The sequence below is a fragment of the Narcine bancroftii genome, chromosome 8 (genome assembly GCF_036971445.1).
Source record: "Narcine bancroftii isolate sNarBan1 chromosome 8, sNarBan1.hap1, whole genome shotgun sequence".
Classification (NCBI taxonomy): domain Eukaryota; kingdom Metazoa; phylum Chordata; class Chondrichthyes; order Torpediniformes; family Narcinidae; genus Narcine; species Narcine bancroftii.
Genome location: NC_091476.1, coordinates 97,773,894 through 97,794,828, shown reverse-complemented (window position 1 = coordinate 97,794,828; position 20,935 = coordinate 97,773,894). Strand labels below are relative to the sequence as shown.

At 38.7% G+C, this 20,935-nt stretch overlaps 1 protein-coding gene across 4 annotated transcripts in view; it reads right to left on the bottom strand.

Annotated features, from left to right (window-relative positions):
• Positions 1 to 609: 609 nt before the first annotated feature.
• LOC138741051 (otoancorin-like) overlaps positions 610 to 20,935 on the bottom strand; it is a 120,750-nt gene continuing 100,424 nt past the window's right edge. For all 4 annotated transcript variants that reach the window (XM_069894527.1, XM_069894529.1, XM_069894530.1 and 1 more), the window contains 6 exons: positions 20,673 to 20,825; positions 17,482 to 17,630; positions 15,096 to 15,235; positions 14,337 to 14,434; positions 12,196 to 12,337; positions 610 to 2,352 (listed from right to left, as the gene is read on the bottom strand). In XM_069894527.1, the coding sequence (XP_069750628.1) occupies positions 2,282 to 2,352; positions 12,196 to 12,337; positions 14,337 to 14,434; positions 15,096 to 15,235; positions 17,482 to 17,630; positions 20,673 to 20,825 (753 nt within the window). In that variant the 3' untranslated portion in view covers positions 610 to 2,281. The remainder of the gene's footprint in view (positions 2,353 to 12,195; positions 12,338 to 14,336; positions 14,435 to 15,095; positions 15,236 to 17,481; positions 17,631 to 20,672; positions 20,826 to 20,935) is intronic.

Here is a 20,935-nt window from a genome sequence, read left to right as displayed (position 1 = left end):
TTCTTTCCACTCATTCTGCTTCGACGATTTAAGTGAAAACTAAAAAAAAAATTAAAATTAAAATTGTCACCAGTTCCTTCCAACAGCTTTAACCAATTCGGAGTCATTCAAGTCCCGTTTCCCCCCCACCCCGCCAAAAGTTCAGCCCAATTTTTCTTTGGCTTCTCACCATTGCATTTATGTCTGTTCTTTGTTTTATTATGCCCAAACATTATCCCCTTTTCCACCAGCATCCCACTTAATTGGCTGTGCCATGTCCAGGGATAGGAAGCCCTTAGTGCTGTTTCCACTGGATCACCCTTAACTGGGACATAGCTCATCGCCAGGGATCGGAGTGTTCTACCTTCAAGTGGAAACAGGTGACTTTCTGCTGTCTCTTTTCCGCTGGTTTAATCGGCTGACACCGGGGATATGAATAGGGGTCGAGGTGGTTAACCCTTAGCGTGAAATTACATCATTTGACACCGGCATGCTGACAGTTTTCTATTTCCACTGGACACTGTTCCAGTTAATTCCTGGGTCAAGGTGCCAGTGGAAGAGGGGCTATATATAAGCACACATCTCAGATCTCTGAGAATACATTAAAAAAAACAATCAGTTAGACGATAATTAGAAAACCTGCATTTAATGAACAAATGGCAAAAATGATAAGATCAAGAGGAAATAATCCATCAACAGTCACTTCTATAATGATGTAGCAAGCAAACTGCATAATACCAGCAATAAGGGCCACAGAGAAAAAATAGATTCATGCCCAAATAGTTATTATTTTTGAAAAAAATATGCACTTCCGATCACTTTAACTAAAAACATTAAGCATTGAGCATGACCCTGCAAATTAATAATTGGACCGCTTTTATGCAATATCTCTCCCAATTATTTTTCAACAAACTTACTATTTTTAAGATTTGTTTGAACTGACGGCAGTTTTTCTCTTTATAGTTTATATTGTTTATCTTGCATTATTCAACATTTATCAACATACGCAAGTATGGCCATTCTATTTAGGTGAAAGGCTAGCACTTCAGTAGATCAGCTTATTCAAGCCAAATTCTATATTTCAATATTTATGGTTCAACCACAATTACCTTCTTGTCACAATTATTGTCAAACGCAGCCTATACCATTCTTGATGAATCTCCATACTCTCTTAATATCAGAAAAGCTATGTCTAAGAAAAACCCAATTCAATATTTTCCCATCTTTTAAAATGAACTTTCTCCAAAAGCATTTATCAGTCAGAAAGACCAAAAATGGCATCATTCAAATGGATAAGGTAAGTGATTACTTCCTGAGACTGAAGGCATACACAGGCACATCCAACATTGTGCAGATATCAGGCCTTTGGTTATTTGTATGCAGTAAAAACTGAATGAATTTGATGTTTCATTGATATCATTTAAAATGTAAGAGATAACTTATTGTCTGTTCAGACATAAAATAGATTCTGTAGTAAATCCCAGAAAACAATAATACACACATACGTTTAGAATTCACCACTTGCAAATTATGTCTTTTACTTACGTTGAATGAACTACTTTATTTTAAAGAAAGATTATACTAGCAGAGTGTTTTTATCATTTTGTTCATTGTGCATTACAATTAACATATATTTAAAATCCTTCAGCAAAACATTTCTGGGACATGGTTGGAAGCCCACAATGGGTGATAACCAATCAACAGGCCATTTAATATTTTTCATTATTTGTTGACATAATGGTGCTTGAATTTTCCAGGGATGATAAACACTAAGTGTTTCTCTATAACTAATCCTTCATCTAGTATTTTAATAGAGCTTTACACCAGCTATTTCAATTGAGTTGATGTGCACCAAAATAACAGATAGCATGCATAATCAATTATAAATTTACTAGGGAGTTACTGCTGATGGCAACACAAATTGCTGTTCTTGCAAACAAACAAAATTAGATATCCCAGGTTAAAATATATTAACCCAAGTGCCCCATTTCTTTTCAATAGTTTTCACTCTTTTTTGTTTAACCAAACTCGCTTCCAACAAAGTCTTAGTTGAGCCATTTAAAACTAACTCCATGTTACTGTCTGGTTGTATTGTCCAGTTTCTTTTCATTTTAAGTGGATTTGTGCAGAAATTTGATCTCTTTATCTGAAACAATTTTCGGAGGTGATTAGCATCTCTGAAACACAAATGGATAGGAATTTATAGTGGTTTATAACCCTGTCCCTAAATTTCGATGGGCACTTCTTGTTTTTCCTTATGCATTGTTCAGTAGCTGAGGTTTTTCAAATTCTTCAACACATTTCAATGGAGTGCCATTGTCAAGCTGAGAACAAGAAGGGTCAATGTGATCACAGGACTCCAGTGAATAGAACCTAATCAGAAACAAAAAGATCAATAAGTATGAAGGAAATGCCTCACCTTGGTCATGAAATAATAACATTTTAATACTTAATATTTGTGGAATAAACTGACTAATCCATTTCCATTTTGTGATAAGGTGACTGACTGTATGACTTTACAATCTGTTTCTATTCAGCTAACTGGGATATTAATGGGAATATAGACAAGAAAAAGTAAATGGATTTTTAGAAGCAAAATCATTATGACGGACAGTTTAATCTTATGGATGCATTTTGCTATGTGAGAGTCTAATTTATGTTTGCAATTTGGAGAATTTGTGGTATTAACACTTGTCAGAAGTGAATTCACTGCGAGTTGTGGAGAAGGTTAACGAGATCTGCACAGCAAAAGTAGCTTTTAATTCAACTCACACTACCAACAGCACATAAAAACATAAAAATGTGAAATTAAAATGGAAATGTGGAGCCACATCACTTTGCAGATACTTTGGCAGAAGACCAAGTAACAATAACTCCAATTATAAATGATTTTTGCATGGAAATTTACCTCTGGTCAGTAGCAATGAACAATCTGCCTGTCAGTGACAACATGCAATGTGCGGTTCCAAAATTCAGTTCTGATAAGTTAAATGAAAATACATTTTGGACACAGTGCAAAACAAGGCTGCTATCATATGACATGTATAGCACTGACAACTGGGAATAAATTCCGAAGCAACTATTTATAATTCCACAATCATTCATTAACCTCTACTGTAAAATGAGGAGGAGAGCCAGAATGGGAAATGTCATTGGGTCATGGAGTTCTACTGTAAGGAAAAAGCCCCTAAGACAGTGGTTCTTAACCTTTTCCTTTCCACTCACATATCACTTTAAGTATTCCCTATGCCATAGATACTCTGTGATTAGTAAGGGGTTGCTTAAGGTGGAATGTGGGTGGAAAGAAAAGTTTAAAAACCACTGGTTAATCGTACCTAATTGACTCGTTATGTGCACGGTTTCATAACTCCAAAGGAAATGGGCCAATGACAATTTTTACTCAAGCAAAATATTTCAGTAACATTTGGATCTAGGGCAATTATTCTCAACCTTCCCACTCACATCCCACCTTAAGCAATCCTGCACCTAATTGACTCGTTATGTGCACGGTTTCATAACTCCAAAGGAAATGGGCCAAGGACAATTTTTCCTCAAGCAAAATATTTCAGTAATATTTGGGTCTAGGGCAGTGATTCTCAACCTTCCCACTCACATCCCACCTTAAGCAATCCCTTACTAATCACAGAGAAACAATGGCATCGAGATTACTTAAAGTGGGATGTGAGTGGAAAGAAAAAGGTTGAGAACCATTGCATTAGGCCCCAGAAATTGTTGCTGATAAATCAAATCCCATTTGCCAGCATTTGACCCATATCCCTCTAAATATTTCCAATCAAGGTATGTCTTAATGTCTTTTAAATAGTCCATAGTCCCTTCCTCTCCAGATTTCTCCATATACCAACTGTGTGAAGATGATACCCATCAGTCCCTTTGAAATCACTCATTTTAAATCTATGCCCCCTTGTTTTAGATGTCCCTACCTTGAGAAAAAGATCTATGCTCCTGGTGATTTTTCAAAATTTCCATCAAACTCCCCTCTTTAGCCTCCAGAAATTCCAGACAATAAAGTCAGTCTATCCTGCGTCCCCTTGTAATTCAAGCCCACTACTTCTGGTAATATTTCCTGGGAATCTTTTCTGCACTTTTTCCAGCTTAGTGATATGGTGCATATCATATGAAAATGAGCTTCAATTTGTGCCTGAATATTGAACAGTTTACATTTTAACAGTGCCCAAGTGTAGGAATATGAACTGGGGAATGCTCTGAAGCTTTGTGTGAATCCCCAAAAGGGCTGTGGGGAAGGTCTAAAGATGAGGGACTGCAGCCATTGAACACCAAAGGGGAAAACCCAATGGAACAGTCTCTCAAAACCTTCATGAGTGCATTGTTTAGGAGGAAATATAAGTGGCTTTGACAGAGAAATGATGGCCCAATGAATGTAGAGAAAGATATGTACCAATTATATATATATATATATATATATATATATATATATATATATAATATATATATATATATATATATATAATATATACACACACACACACACACACTGCTTGATGAATAAAGCATTTTTGAATTAAAAAAATAACAATGCACTATTTTCAAAATGTAAACAGTTTTGTTATATCAAAATACTTGCATATTATCCTACTTCAAACCTTAAACGTGCCTTACACATGAATTGAGTTCACTTCTGATATGTGCAGCTAATGTGTGACGTTGGCAGTCTGTGCCAATTATTTTTCTTTCAGTTGCAGTCAGGCCATAAAATATGTAGGAGCAGAAGTGTAATTTCAATGATTGAAATCCTAACACTGGGCATGCTTATTTTCAGGAACAAACAGGACAAAGCAAAGCTTACTACTGCTTTTTTTTTGGAGGCATGGCAACAAGCCACATTCCACACAAAAAGAAAGGCCAAGTTTGTGAATTTTGGAGATCTCTGAAATTTTTGTTAATATTATTTCCTTCTTTTAAGAATGCCAAATCAAATGAAGTTTATTATCATCTGATTGTACAAGTGCATCTCAATGAAGTGCTCTCCAATCCTCGGTAGAAAACACGCAGACACACAACCAGGCATAACACACATACAGGCAATACATATATAAATATTGCTTTGTAAATATGAGAGTCTCGGATAGTTAGTGTGAGAGTTCCTTTGGTTGTTCAGCATTCTCACTGCCCTTAAGAAGAAATTGTTCCTCAGACTGGCGGTGCTAGCTTGTATCTTTTTTTTCCTGATGGGGAAGGAGTGGGGAAAGGAGATCCCAATTTTCCCCTCTGCCACGCTTGTGGTCCTGTGGATTGACTTTTGATCCATTTCTCTGCAGAAACCGTACCACACTATGTTGCAGCCAGCTAGGGCGCTCTCAATAGAGCTCCTGTAGAACGTTGACATGACGGTGGACGATAGCCTTGCCTGCTTCAGTCTTCTCAGGAAGTACATTCATCTTCCTGACAAGCAAGGAGAAGTTATGTATCCACAATAGATCACTAGTTAAATGGATTCCAAGGAACTCATTCTCCACACTCTCTCCACTACAGAATTTTTGGTGTGTAGTGGAGGGTGTTTTTTTTATTATTTTATTTATAAATTTTATCCATACATGTAACAATAGCAAAATACAAAATACAGACATCAATTATCAGTTCCATTATACATGATGGTATAAAACCCCAAACTCCATCCTCAACAAAAAAAATCCAATATAGAAAGAAATGATGATAGAAAAAAAACGAGAGAAAGTAAAGAAACCTGATTGCCAAGAAAACACTACCTACCACACAATTCTAACCATTTAGATTTGTTTTAGTTCTTTCCAAGGAGGTTAACAAGGTTTTTGAAGTTTAGGGAAAACATCTATACATTAATTCCCACAATTTGTAAATACAGGCACCAAATTATCAAAAATACATATTTTTTTCTTAAATTATAAGTAATCTTTTCAAGGGGAACAGAAGGATGCATTTCTGTGTTCCATCACTCCATACCTGAATGAAAGTCTAATTTCCATGTTACTATATATTTTCTTGCTACTGCTAATGCAATCTTTACAAATTATTTTATTAATTTCAATTTCGGTCTTATCCCTACAATATTACCTAATAAAAATAACAATGAATCTTGTGGGAATTTACTTCCTGTAATCTGTTCTAAAAAAGTTCCTAAGTTTATCCATAAAAGTTTCACTTTTAGGACAGAACCAAGTAGAATGCAAAAAGGTATTTATCTCCTGGTCATATCTAAAACATTGATCCGATAGATCTGACTTCAATCTATTTAATTTCTGTGGTGTAAGATATAATTGATGTTGACAATTATATTGAACTAATCTATATCTAACATTTATTGTACTATCTTGACATAACTCTGACCAATACGCCTCCATCTCTGTCTGGACCTATGGATCCCATGCTTAGGAGTTGACTTTTGAAATAAAATGTACATGGCTTATGAATCAGCATCTCCACGTCACAACATTTCGGTAATGACATTGCTGGACCCAATTTATCTCTTAAATATGCCCTTCATTGATAATAACAAAAGAGTGTATTGCTTTATACCACATGTTTATTTTAAAAATTTTTCAAACGACATTAAATTTTCCTCCTTCATAACAATCGACCAGAATACCCCGATGTAAAGCCACACATTCTACCTGAATGCAGCTGTTGAGAGGCCACCTGAAAGTGCAAAACCCAGCCCTGAGGAGTACTCACCCAACCCTTCTCAGGGAGGTATAATCTCCACATCCGAGCAATCCCCAAGGCACCTGAAATCAGTAGCCTAAAAGCAGCTGCTAAGGAATGGGCTGATGTCAATCAGCCGGCGACCCAACTCCCCGTGCCTGACAAGCCCCCCTCCCTCTGACCCTGATCCCTGGTTTGTTGGGGCTGGGGTGGCCAGCGCGGGACGTCGGGGCTGGGGCAGGTGACGTGGGATGTTGGGGGTGGGGCGACCGGTGTGGGACTTTGGAGCTGGGGTGGCCAGCACAGGATGTCAGGGGAGGCACTGGCCACCCTTGCCCAAATTCCCGAGCTGGCCACCCCTGCCCTGAAGTCCACACTGGCCGCCACAGCCCGGACAGTGGGCGGGGCTAAGACCACAATCGACAGGAACTGGCATTCGCTTCAAGGTGCCTCTCCCTGCTGCAAACCTTTCAGGTGCCAGAACAGCGCCTTCAGCGCTGCCACCTGACTGTCGCTTCAGACACACCCGCAGCCAACTCTGGAGCTGCGTTCCCAGCTATCCCACCTGAAAGCGGCTTATATGTCTAATTCCTTTAAGAGACCAAATATTTTAAAATTTATTATCCATTGTAAATGGACTAAGTCAATTTTGAGTCAGAGGCATTTTAGATAGCACAACCCGCCTCATTCCAATTTCAATGTTTCAGCAAAAGGGTTTCCCTCTCACCCAATATTAATTTCAAATCCCATTTATGAATAAAGTCTTCTGTTGTTTTCTCTCTTAATTTATCAATTTCTATTTTAATCCATCCTGAATGCACTCCCTCTTCATAAAAAATGAGACAAGAAATTCATTTGAGCTGCTTTGTAATAATTTTTAAAATCTGGAAGCTGTAGGTTTCCTAATTCAAATTTCCATGTTAATTTATCTAAAGAAACCCTCAACATCTTACCCTTCCAGAGAAACTGTCTTATATATTCATTTAATTCTTGAAAAACTCTTGTGGTAATGGTATTGGCTATGTTTGAAAAAGATACTGTACTCTTGGTAATATATTCATTTTAACACAGTTAACTATGCCCAATAATAAAGCTGGCAATAAGGGACATTCTTGTCTCCTAGATCTAGTTAGCTGAAATTGTGTAAAAAAAACATTTCCATTTGTTACATCATATAAAACTCTGACCCAATTTGCAAATATTTTTCCCAATCCAAATCTTTCCAAAACCTTAAACTATCAAACACCTTTTCTGCATCTAAAGACACTGCCACATTTAAATGTCCCCTCTTTTGTGTCAAATGTATTATACTAAGTGGTCTAGTCACATTATCCACAGACGGTCTCTTTTTTTATAAATCCTGTCTGATCCATATTTATCAGCTTTGGTAAAAAAATTCGCCAATCTATTTGCTAACATTTTTGTAATCATAATCTGCATTTAACAATGAAATAGGTTTATATGATGATGGTTTTAAAGAGTCCTTTTTTTGGTATTACCGTTATTATCACTGTACAAAAAGATTCTGGGAGAGTGTGTATCTCTGATGCCTAGCTTAATACCTCCATAAAAGGAGAAATCAACAAATCTATAATTCTTTAAAAAAATCTCAGATGGTGTGATAGTATGGGATCCTATTACCACAGTATATATTTGTATATATTTACATATAATGTTAGTGATTGGTTGAGAGCCGTAGCCACGCCTACTGGCAGGTCATAAAGGGCTGCTCCTTACCAGACCCAGGTCAGTCTGGACTGGTCAACCTCGATGTACTACGCTCCAGTCTTTTGTTAATAAAAGCCTTGGTTTGAGTCAACAAGTCTTTGAGTCATTTGACGCGCTACAGATAGGAAACCATCTTTTCCCATCATCTGCTTTGTAATGAGCTCAATGCCACCCCCCCCCCACCCCCCCACGTCTATTGGGGTGAAGGAGGGATCCGGCTCCACTTGCTCTTCCAAATTTAATTTTGGTAACCTTATTTGTGACAAAAAAATCTTCTATCTTATTTTCATCTTCATCTCTTTGTAACTCCAATTGATACAACTTAGAATAAAATTGCTTAAAAGCTTCATTAATTTCTTGAGGTTTGTAAGTGGTCACATTCAAATCTGTCTTAATTGACAGAAGATATTATGAGCCCTCTCACTTAGTTCATAGCATCTCTGTTTAGCTCTCATTATTACTTTCTCTGTTCTATGTTTGTAATGTATTATATTCAAGTTTCTTATTAATATGTCATCTGTTTCTCTTCAGAAGTTTGCCTTCTTAAGTCCTTTTCTAAATATATAATCTCTTCCTCCAGTTGTTCTACCTCTTTCATATAATCCTTCTTAATTTTAGAATTATAGCTTATAATTTGTCTTCTTAACTATGCTTTCATCACATCCTATAAAATAAATTTATTATTAACCGAATTAGAAAGTCTTGAAAAAAAATTTGAATTTGCCTTCTGACAAAAATTGTAAAAGTCTGCTCTTTTTAATAGCATTCAGTTAAACCTCCATCTATAAATTGATTCTTCTTTATCAGACATTGTAACTGTTATTAACAAAGGAGAATGGTCTGATAATATTCTTCCTTTGTAAGTGGGTGATTATTCCAGATCCTCCTAAAGTCCACAATTATCTCCTTCGTCTTTTCCATTTTCAGACTCAGGTTGTTCCTCTTGTGCCATTTCACAAAATTTTCCCACCTCTTCTCTGTGGTCTGACTCACCACTGCCATATGCAAACTTCACTGTAGGAGCTGGATCTGGTGATACGGTTGTGAATCGATAGCGTGAACAGAATTGGGGTGAGCGCACAGCCCTGAAGAGTGCCAGGGCTCAGTGTGATGGTGCTTAGTATCTTGCACGAGGACTCCCAGGTCCCTTGATGGTGATGGTGCTCGACTTTTGCTATTGACCCAGATTGACTGGAAGTCTAGAATCCAATTTCAGAGAGGGATGTTGAGCCCCAGCGAGGAGAGCTTCTGGGGAATGATCATATTAAATGTCGAACTGATGTTGAGGAATAGCGGCCTGGCATACGAGGGCCTGGTGAATGTGCATCCATGGCCATATACAAAAGTACAATGTACAAATGTGCTAAAATTCTTGCTTGCTGCAGCCAAACAGAACAAATTATTCTGAGAGATGAAATTCATGTTGGTTCACGTACTTTGCCAGTGGAATCACTCTAGTGTTTTGATGTGTCTTTGAAGTGGTGCCTGTTTTTTTTACATTTAAACATACAGTAGTTACAGGCCATTTCAACCCAGGAGCCCATGTTCCTAATTACACCCAATTGATCTACAACCCCAGTACATTTTGAATGGTGGGGGGGGGGTGGGAATCTGGAGCCACTGGGGAAAACCCACACAGACACGGGGAGAACATATAAACTCCTTACAGACAGCGTGGGATTCAAACCTGGTCCCGATCATTGGCGCAGCAACAGTTTTGCACTAACCACTAAGTCAACCATACCACTCCAGAGGAGGATAGAGATAACTCCTGCCAGATAGGCAATGAACTTCCTGAAGGTCTCAGACCTTTTTCTTCATTCTTTCCCACAACCAAGGGTTTTAGTGTTCATGAAAGATGATCAAGAATACATTTACCACCTTCACTGAGAGAGGAATTTGATGTAGTTCATCAAGGTGTGGGTGGGAGAAGATGTTGGTTTCAAAGTGATGAATGGATTGCCCACCCTCACATCTGCTACAGTGAATGAAACCAAGATGCATTCACAAACATTATCGACCCACTGGAGGCTGATCACTGAAAGCTATCCACGTCCAGGATTGTATTCTGATGGTTGGCAAGTAACATACTCACAACATTTTGAGATATTTGTTGCACAAAATGTCTCGATAACCCTCAAGAGCATGTGCAGCTTTACAAACGATCACTTTTTTAAAAAAAAAGTCATACCTTGGAAGTTTCCAGTCATTCTTCTTAATGAATGCAAATTATTATTGGAAGAATATTATGAAGCTGGAAAGGATTCACAGGAATATGACTGTAGTTTGTAGCCTTGAATTATCTGGAGAGGCAGGATAGACCGACTTTCCTCCTTGGAGCACAGGAGGTGAGGGGGAAGAGAATTCTTAGAATAAAATTATGAAAGGCACAGATAAGGCAAAAAGGTTTTAGTCTTTTTCCCCAAGGTAGAGGAACCTAAAACTGGAGGACGTAGATTTAAAGTGAGAGAGACAAGATTTAAAAGAGATCCGGGTGGTATTTTCTTCACGGAGAGGGTGGTGGCTGTTTGGAGTGAGCTGTGAGTGGAAGTGGAAGAAGCAGGGATACATGTAACATTCCTAATTATGCACCTGTTTGAATGTCTATTGAAATGCTTAGTCAGGAATAGGCCAAACACAGGCAAATGGTGCCATCTTGCTCAACATGGAAAGGTTTAGAGCACTGAAACAGCCCCTATGACTATGCTAATGGCTGGTCGGTACAGCTCCACTACATGACCATCAAATCCATATAATGTGCAAAGGGTTAGCTTGCGATATATTTTACTCAGGTCTCTTCTGTGCTATTTAAGTTCTCAGTCTCTAAAGTTTTGACCTTTGAAGGCCACCTTTTCAAACTTGAACATTTGGCTGCATGAATCCAGTACTTCACCATATGTACAAGAGACTGCTAGTGAGTATAGAAGCAGAAATATACTGCTCCAATAGCTCAGTGGTAAGGGCACTGTTCTTGTAAACCAGATATCACAAGTTCAATCCTTGCTGGGGCCTTTTTTCAGTGAGGGTCACGTGGCGACTCTCTGTCTTCCTTACGATAGACAAAGAATTTCATGCAAGTCACATTCTAAATGTAGTATTACGTAACAATAATGGAACCTTTACCTTTATGTGGAAAAGAGCAATTGGAAAAGAATAGTGAATTGATCATTAACATATAATAAGAAACTGAAGGACTCATTGGGTCAGGCAACATCCATGGAGAGAAGTGGTGGGTCAATGTTTTGGGTCAGGACCCTTCTGAGATAAAACACTGACTGATCACTTCTCTTCATGGATGCTGGCTGACCTGTTGAGTCTGCCCAGCTCTAGATACTAGCCTCTAGTTCTTTGGGGTTTCTTCACTAAGTGGACATTGGTCAGGAAGAGTTCCTAAGGCATCGGTTCATGGTAAATCACAGTGGTAGAAGCACTTGCTACTTTCCACTTAAATTCGGAAGCAAAGATTTAGAGAGATTCGAGGGGCAACTTTTTCACCCATGTCTGGACATGAGCAGGAGGTACAATTACAGAATTGAAATGATATTTGGACAGATACCCCAGTATATTTGTGGGAAGGGTTTGGAAGTATACAGAGCAAATCCAGGCAAATGAGAAAGCACACAATAGCCACTTGGTCAGCAAGCACAGTTTGGGGTGAAGGGCCTGTTCTATATCATACGATTCCATGAGTTCTGGTTCTGCCCTAATTTTATGATTGCACTGTTCAGACGAGCCCAGTGATTGGAGTTCTCACAGTCTGTGTTTGTTAACCAACTCTGCACTTTGGACATGCAAAAAAAACATTCTTGAAAAACAGTGACTGATGCTCACCTGCACCACTGACCATCCGTGCAATTCCAACATTTTCATTCAAGGCATTCAGCTGGCTTATGGACAATGCTGCTTTCTGTTTCTCAGTTACAGCGCCATAGTTTTCTATTCCCAAGTTTCTCAGTTGCGCATTTGTCATAGCCTGCCGTCAGAAGGGAAGAGACGTTTCTGTTAGCAAAATCAGACTAATAATTGGAGCTGAAACAAAGCTGAAGAAAACTTTCCACTGATATATTCCCCATTTGTTATAAAAACCCAAGCAAATTATTGCTGAAGCAAAATGCAAACACAAGTACGTACTTAACCTACGTTGCAACTAGTGGGAGGTTTTAAGTTTCAAAAACTGCTAGAGAAACTCAATGGATCAAGCAGTATCTGTAGGGGGTGGGGTGGAGATGGTCTGAGGCCCTGCATCAGGAAATTTTAAGACTCAACCTGAAACATCGACAATGCTATTCTTCCCCACAGTTGCCGGTTGACCTTCTGAGTTCATCCAGAAGTTTGTTTTTCTTCTAAATTCCAGTAGCTGTATTGTTTTATGTCTCCTGACTCACTTACTGCTGGTTCATAGAACAAAGAAAAACCATGTGTCTTTGTCATTATAATAATTTAAATAGAGCCAGTGAAGTAGATTTCCTATGCAAGATGTATTGTTTCGAGCTGGTTGGAGCATCAAGAAGAATACTGAGTGGAAAGGATCAAATGCTTATTCCTGAATTGTTGCCCTATTGTTACAGAGTTCTGTGTTGTGTATTGGCCTATGTGTTGTGTGGTTTTGTGTTGGAAAGTGACAATTTGCCTTGGAGAGCCAAGGTGAAGGTGGACTGCTGAGAGAGTGGGAGACGGACTGAGCAAATGCAGAAAAATAATCTAAAAATTTCTGGACTTGGTGCTGTGGAGTGGAAGAAGGCCCAGAGCATGAGTCATGGTCTGGAGAACAGTTTAGAATGTTGAGATTTCAAAAAGGGATGAACATTCAGAAGGCAGCCAGAAGGATCTGGACCAAGCCAGTTGTTCCTCTTTCTGCAAGCAACACAAGAAGACAACTTCAAATTTTTGTACTCTCTCTCTCAAAGATCTTTTGGCTTCAGTTTACCAAACAAAATGAATTTTGTTTATGATCTTTGCTTCAGTTGAGATCAAAGTTTTGTGAATCTTGTGTGTTTTGTGTTTGTTTTGTGTCTTAAGTTTTTCTGTGGACTGGTTGGAAATATAACTTAGACTTTAATTACATATGTTATATTTACGCTGGGGAATTTATTAGTTTTACACTGTTATAGAAATTTGCATAGTAACCAGTGGGCATTGTTATAAAAGGGGGGATTTTGAATTAAAGTTTGAAGGTGAATTTTTGTTAATAAAGTCATTGTTCATCTTTACCCCTGCGTGATATGCCTCTTTGTGGTTGCTGGTTTGATCCTGTAACACTATGGATATCATGTTTTCTTTATTGCTATAGCAATACCTTGATTGATCAGAGAAAGGTGGAGATTGATGGCAGGTGAGCGTGGAGGGAGGTGGTGAGTCAATCATTCTCTCATATAACACATAAAGAATAGTCCAGTCACAGACAACATTTTAAATGATTGCATCCATGTTAAATGATAGCATCCATTTCTAACGTATCTTTTTAATCCCTCTCTGTTTTACTGGTTGCAGCATCAATTAGAATCTTTCCCGCCATTTTAGATTGTAATAAGTTGCATTGGCTATCATTGTTTCCAGAGCCAAAAAAACCCCACCAAAGGAAAACAAGTTGTGAATGCCCATACCACTCAGCTTGCAACTTTTTCCCTCGAAGGTGAATGCCCCAGGCTATATAGTGGTCTCGTTCCACTGAGTTGCCCAGGGTGCTCACTTGCTGATCTACAGCTCAACTCCGAGATTTTAGTCAGGCCAAGATCTTGAAATGGTCGGGTTTCTCCGCTGCATGAATGATTGGCCAATCAGCATTCACTTCTGGTCAGTCCCATGAAATAAAAATCAATCGCAAGGCATTTCAAAGCACATTAAAAGTCACAGATATTTTGCAACTTTGTTGATAGATTGGTACTATATTCCTTTCCACATGTTTCTTTTCCATTTAAATTTCTTTGCAAAATACTGTTTTCCAGAGAAAGAAATACGCAGAAGATACTTGCCGAAAAAACTTTAGGTGGGAACCTGGAAACGGCTAGTTGTGTCAGGAATGGAACTGCAGATGTCATCAGATAGATTATCTCTTCTGCATTTAATGCAGCTGTGAATTGAAGAGGTACAAGGTTGTTTTTAATCAGACAATTCAATTATTTCCCTCATTTGAACGACAGTACACTACCTACATTCTGCAGCACCCAAAATGATCAGTCTCTGGTTTTGATGTTGGAAAGCTATCCATCTTATAATTCCCCAGCTAATTTTCTTTATGTTGGAATGCTGGAAGCTTAATCTTTCCTATCAGTTCTCTTAAATTAAGCCCTGGCCAAAAGCACAAGGCTGTGGAATTCACTTTCATAGTTATTGGATGAGGCAGAACCAGGATTAATGTGGAAATGTGTGGGTTGAGTGAGGAATCATTATTATAAATATTTGCCTGCCTAGGGATGAATGAATGGAAATGAAGCTCAAAAGCCAAACACCCAAGTTCTTTATTATTAACTGCAAATGCTGTGATTGTCATAAAAACACAAGAACGCTGCAGGAACTCAGCAGGTCTCACATTGTCCAGGGAAGGTAAAGATATATAATTAACATTTTGGGTCTGAGTTCTTCTTCAAAGGCTTCATACCTTAAAGAAGGGCTCAGGCCCCAAACATTGGTTATATATCTTTATCTTTTATGGACACTGTGGGACCTGCTGAGTTCCTCCAGCATTCTTGTGTTTTTATTATGAACCAGATTATCTTTGATATAATTATTACCTGCTGCGATTCCTATCTCTTGTAGCTCGGCTCCAGTCCATTTATCTACACTCCCAAATACCTGAACTGCTTTTTTCTTGAAAGCAACGAGAGTCTCAAAATTGGGACACATTTTGTTGCCAATATCCTTGGCTGCAGAACTGTGGAATACAAGCAAAACAATCCATGAGAGGGCGTCTTTGCAATGCTCAATGCAGATGATTTTCATTCAAATTTGAAAAGCAATGAAACAAACTACAAGCTCAACTGTTCTAAGAATATAAATAATTTTGACACACGAGTTCATTTGTGTGCAACTGTAGGGAGCGTGCAAAGGAAATTTATGTTATTTTGAACTTTCTCCATTTATTTACCACTGCTGTTGGTCGAGAGTATGGATGAACTGAGGAGAGTAGAGGGCCAGTCTTTCTCCCAAGTCAGTGGAGGGAAGATAGTGAAGCAGACGTAAACTATTATTTTCATTGAAATTTGTAGCTCTGCATTTTTTTTTTAAATTCTATCACAGGATTTGGAAGTCTTTGGTATAGAGGGTCTTATTATTCATTTCCAAACTCTCCTTAAGGAAAAAAAAGGCAGCGAGCTGTCTTATTGAATCACCACAATAATTTCAGTGGAGAATTTCATCTGTGTTGTTTCAGTATTCTTAGCCAGCAGTTGGTCAAAATATGTCAGAATGTTGCGGACCTGCATTGGCGAAGGCATCGTCCCAGCTCTTCCGTCCGGGTGGTTGGGGAAGGAATGTTGATGGTCCTTTGTCATTTATTTTATCAAGAATGCACACTACAACCACTGTGCACCGTAACTGGAGAGAATTAATATTCAAGGTGGTGGATGGGACACATAAAAACAAGATTGCTTTGACCTGGATGGTTTTGCGGTTCCTAAGCACTGTGGGAGTTGCACTTATCTGGGCAAGTTTTCCATCTTAATCCTGACCAGTATCATTTAAGTCAGTGGAAAGTCTTTAACCACTCATAGTAATTTATGATGTATCTATGGTCCAATCTCCTCTTACAGTCACTCTCTCAATATGACAGTACTTATATGCTTGGTCAATTGCACTCTCCCCCACCACCCCTCTATGCATAGCCCACCCTGTCATCCTATTTCCCTGTGTGTTAATGACATGGGGCATATTAATAGTTGAATGACCAAAATTTGTATAAAAATTGGAACAAACTCAACAATACAATTCACATTGACTTGCTCGCTGATGCTTAAAATGAAGTATTGCTGCTCAGGTGAGGTGCTGGACAGGTGAAGTTATGGAACTTTACATTAAAGAAGCTCATCAATGCTAAAAGGGGGAAATCAAGAAAAATTCTAAGTAACATTTAGTATAGTAAAACTTTGGTTATCCCAATTTCAAGCAACCAGAAGTAAAATTGTGAAAAATAATAAATAGGTAAAATATATGGAAGTTTGAAATTAGTGCACCTCACCGTGACTTCACCAATCCATTCAACACACAATCTCAAGCAACCGGAATATCCACTTATCCGGGGTCTATCCGTGGTATCCATAGATACTGGATACCATGGGTTTGAGAATAAATGTGTACAATGCTGGGAATGAGGTTGATTTGAGCACAAGGTTGGTGTTTGCTCTGCTGTGAAGCTATGCTTGTCAAATTATGTTGTCAAGGCTGAATAGGAATGTTTACTGGAGAATTGGCTTTTATTTATAGAATCACGTCAAAGAAAGACCAAAGAGATTGTCACAAATTGGGATGGGTAAATAATGATAAAGAGAAACAGATTTTAAAAACCCCACAAAATACAGAAAAATAAATTTTAATGTTCTTTTTCATCTCATGATTCTTGGATGCTTAATCCTTTAATTAGATTTGTTTAACCAATTGCAGTTACACAATGACAACTTGCCAACAGCACTTCTGCCCCAGTCTGTCTGTGTGAGAATGGCAGGATTCTCTTCCCTCTTTGCAATGTCAATCTTATGAATTGTCATTCCCAGGTGGTGTTGGATGCACAATTTGTTGAATGTCTTCAAGACCTAAATCACACATTTTTGGAATTCAAGGGGAACCAACTGATTTGGGAAACAAAGAGGTAGATTGGTCAAGATCTCTTCATGTGATGGAGCAGACTCAAGGTGAAGGACAGATTGCTCTCTGTTCACTTCTTACATTGTTTGCAGATGAGACGGTTCTGTTTCTCCTGTGGAGAGCTCTAGATTTCATCATGATTGAATGCAGTGGCATTTTATCCCACAACTTTTCAACTTTGCCCCAAACAGTATGTTTTAAAATTAGAATCCCCAATGTTACCCTACACACTTTGGCAGAAGTCTGTGTGATCTTGGCATGATTCAGACCTTTTTGAGGGAAATAGTTGAAAGGGATGGTGATGATTTAAGTTTCTTTTACCTGTAGGCACTGTTGTTGATGCTCTTGATCTGATCAGAAGTAAACGTACAAATGAAGTAACCCAGACCAACCAGTTCTGTGCTACTGAGGTGGTTGTATGCACGACCAGAAATAAAGTTGTTCACAATAGTGTTTGCTCGTGACGAATACTTTAAAAGAAATAAACACTCTGCAAATCATCATCATTCAAGCAAGAATTTAAATACACAGCTATAAATTCGTCACTAGATATTTTTACATGGTATTCATTGAGAATCGATCATTGTAAATGCAATCAGTATTTTGAAGGGTTCTGATCAAAATAACCCGGAAAATATGGATCATTTACAATCTACAGAGAGTTGATGACTTTTCATCAGAACAAACATAGAGTTAGATTTAAGCAAAATGGGCAGGTTGTTGAAGGAACTCTGTCAGATTAAAGTTGGAGAGAAGGGTGAAGGTGCCTGCTGTATTTATTTCAGTCAATGCCCCTTACTTCATTAACTATGGACAGAGGTTACATTTTTTTCAAGTACATGTTTAGAACATGGAACAGAACAGTACAGGCCCACATAACCTCATAACCTTCTACCTCTTAACCCTCTATTTTTCTTTCATCCATGTGCCTATCTAACAGTCTCTTAAATGCCCCTAATATTTCAGCCTCCAGGCAAGGCATTCCAGGCACCCGCAACTCTCTGTGTAAAAGAATTTAACCCTGATGTTTCCCCGTAAATTTTCCACCCTTCAAATAGATGTCCTCTGATATTTGCTATTCCCACCCTGGGATAAAGGCGTTGACTGCTTACCTTATCCATGCCTCACAGAATCTTATAGATCTCTATTAAGTCACCTCTCATCCTTCTTTGCTCCATAGAGAAAAGTCCTAGCACTGCTACCCTTGCCTCACAAAAGTTATTTTCCAATTCAGGCAACATCCTGGTAAATCTCCTCTGCACCCTTTCCATAGTTTCCACATCCTTCCTATAATGAGGTGACCAGAAAGGAACACAATACTCTAACCGTGGTCTCACCAGAGATGTGTAGAGTGGCAACATGACCTCTCTCCTCTTGTACTCAATCTTCCCTTCTTAACTCTCCTATCAACCTGCACGGTAAACTTGAAAGATGCATGATTTTGGACAACACTGTTCCACACTGTTAAGCATCTGATCATTAACCCTGTATTCAGCCTCATACTTAATCAGGATTGAACTCCCTCTGTCATTTTTTCCACCCAACTCTGCATTCTATCTGTATCCTTTTGTAACCTTCGACAACCCTCAGCACTATCCACAACTCCTCAACTTTTGTATCATCTGTAAACTTACTTACTCATTCTTCCACTTCTTCATCTAGATCATTTATAAAAATCACAAAGAGCAGGGGTCCCAGAACAGATCCCTACTGAACTTCACTGGTCTCTGATCTCCAGTCAGAATAGATTTTATCCACAACTACTCTCTCTGCTTTCTTCAGCCTTGGATGTGATATACCCCAGATTGCTGTGGGAAGGGAGGGATAGCTGGGGCATTGGCTATGATCTTTGAGTTCTTCTTGGGGAGGTACCAGGTGATTGGAGATTGGCGTGTGGTCACCTTGTTTGAAAAAGGTAATTAGGAGAATCCTGAGAATTATAGACCAGTGAATCCTAAATCAGTGCAAACTATTGGAGAGGATTCTTAGAATTTATGAGTATTTGGAGAAGTACAGTCTCCCCAAGGATAGTCACCATGGCTTTGTGAAGGGAAGGTCATGCCTCATAGGCCTAATTGAGTTTTTGAGGAGGTAACTAGAGAACTTGTAAAGGAATGCAGTAAATATGGTGTATATGGATTTTAGTAAGGCATTTGACAAGGTCCCCCATAAGAGACTAATTCAGAAAGTCATGAGACATGGAATCCATGGAAATTGGCTGTGTGGATAAAAAATTGGCTTGTGTGTAGAAAGCAGAAAGTAGTAGTGGATGGAAAGTATCCTGCCTGGAGGTCAATGACCAGTGGAGTTCTGCAGACATGTTCTGGGACCCCTTCTTTTTGTGATTTATATAAATGGCCTAGATGAAGAATGCTTGGATGCTTCACAGTATGGATGAACAGAGGACCATGGGGTCCAAATCCATACACCTCTCAAGATTTCCATACAGGTTGTTAGGAGAGTTAAGAAGGTTTATAGAATGCTGGGCTTCATTAAAAGTAGGCTTGACTTCAAGAGTCAAAAGGTCATATTCCAACTCTAAAAATATCTGGTGAGACCACACTTTATTGTAGTCAGTTCTGGTCACCTCAGTAATAGGAAGGATGTGGAAGCTATTGAGAGGCTACAAAGGAGATTTACCAGGATGTTGCCTGGATTGGAAAATAAGTTTTTTGAGGCAAAGTTAGAAGAGCTTGAACTTTTCCCTTTGGACTGAAGAAGGATGAAAGGAGACTTAATAGAAATTCTGAAAGACATAGTTAAGGTGGACAGCCAGTGCCCTTTTCCCAGGGCAGGAATGGCAAACACCAGGGGGCATCTGAACAAAGTGAAGGGAGGAAATTTTAGGGGAGACATTAGGCACGTTTTTTTTAAAATACATAGAGTTGCGAGTGCCTGGAATGCTTTGTTAGGGATGGTGGTCAAGGCATCTGAGAGACTCTTAGACAAGCACATAGAGAAAAGAAGAATAAAGGGTTATGAGGCAGGAAGGGTTTAGTATTTTTTTAGTAAGAATATATAGGTCGCACAACATCACGGGGTGAAGCACTTGCACTGTGCTGTAATGTTCTATGTACAGGCAAGCCAATACTGAATCCACACAGCCAAGGTTTCATAGATTCCATGTCTCATGACTTTCTGAATTTGTCTCTCATGGGGGACCTTATCAAATGTCTTACTAAAATCTATATACATCACATTTACCACCTAACCTTCAGCAATTTCATTTGTAATCTCCTCATTTAAGCTCATGAGGCATGGCCTTGCCCTCACAAAGCCATGCTGATAATTCCTGATAAGACTGTACTCCAAATGCTCATAAATGTTATCCTTAAGTATTCTTTCCAATAGTTTGCACACCACAGATGCAAGACTCACTGGTCAATACTGTGTATACGCATGTAATAGTTGAACTTTACAAACAAAGCCTTTGCCTGAACGAAAGGATTATCGTTAAATGACCTGAGGTGGCTGAGTGAGCTGTGAATGCACAATGAGAAGGCTCAACTTACCTCAGCCTTGGCCCATTCCTTGTACTCTGAGATTGCACCAATGTTATCAATGTCGGGTTTAGTGAAATACTTCTGGACTTCCTCATCATTGAAGCCAAGTGTGATTTTCTTCAGAGAAGCAAGCACATAATTGTTGATGTTTATGCCATAAGCCTGAAATGACAAAAATCAGACATGGTAATAATATTAACAACTTTAATGAATGTTATTAATGTAGTAAAACATCCCAAGGCATATGCAGTTGTATAATCAGGCAAAATTTA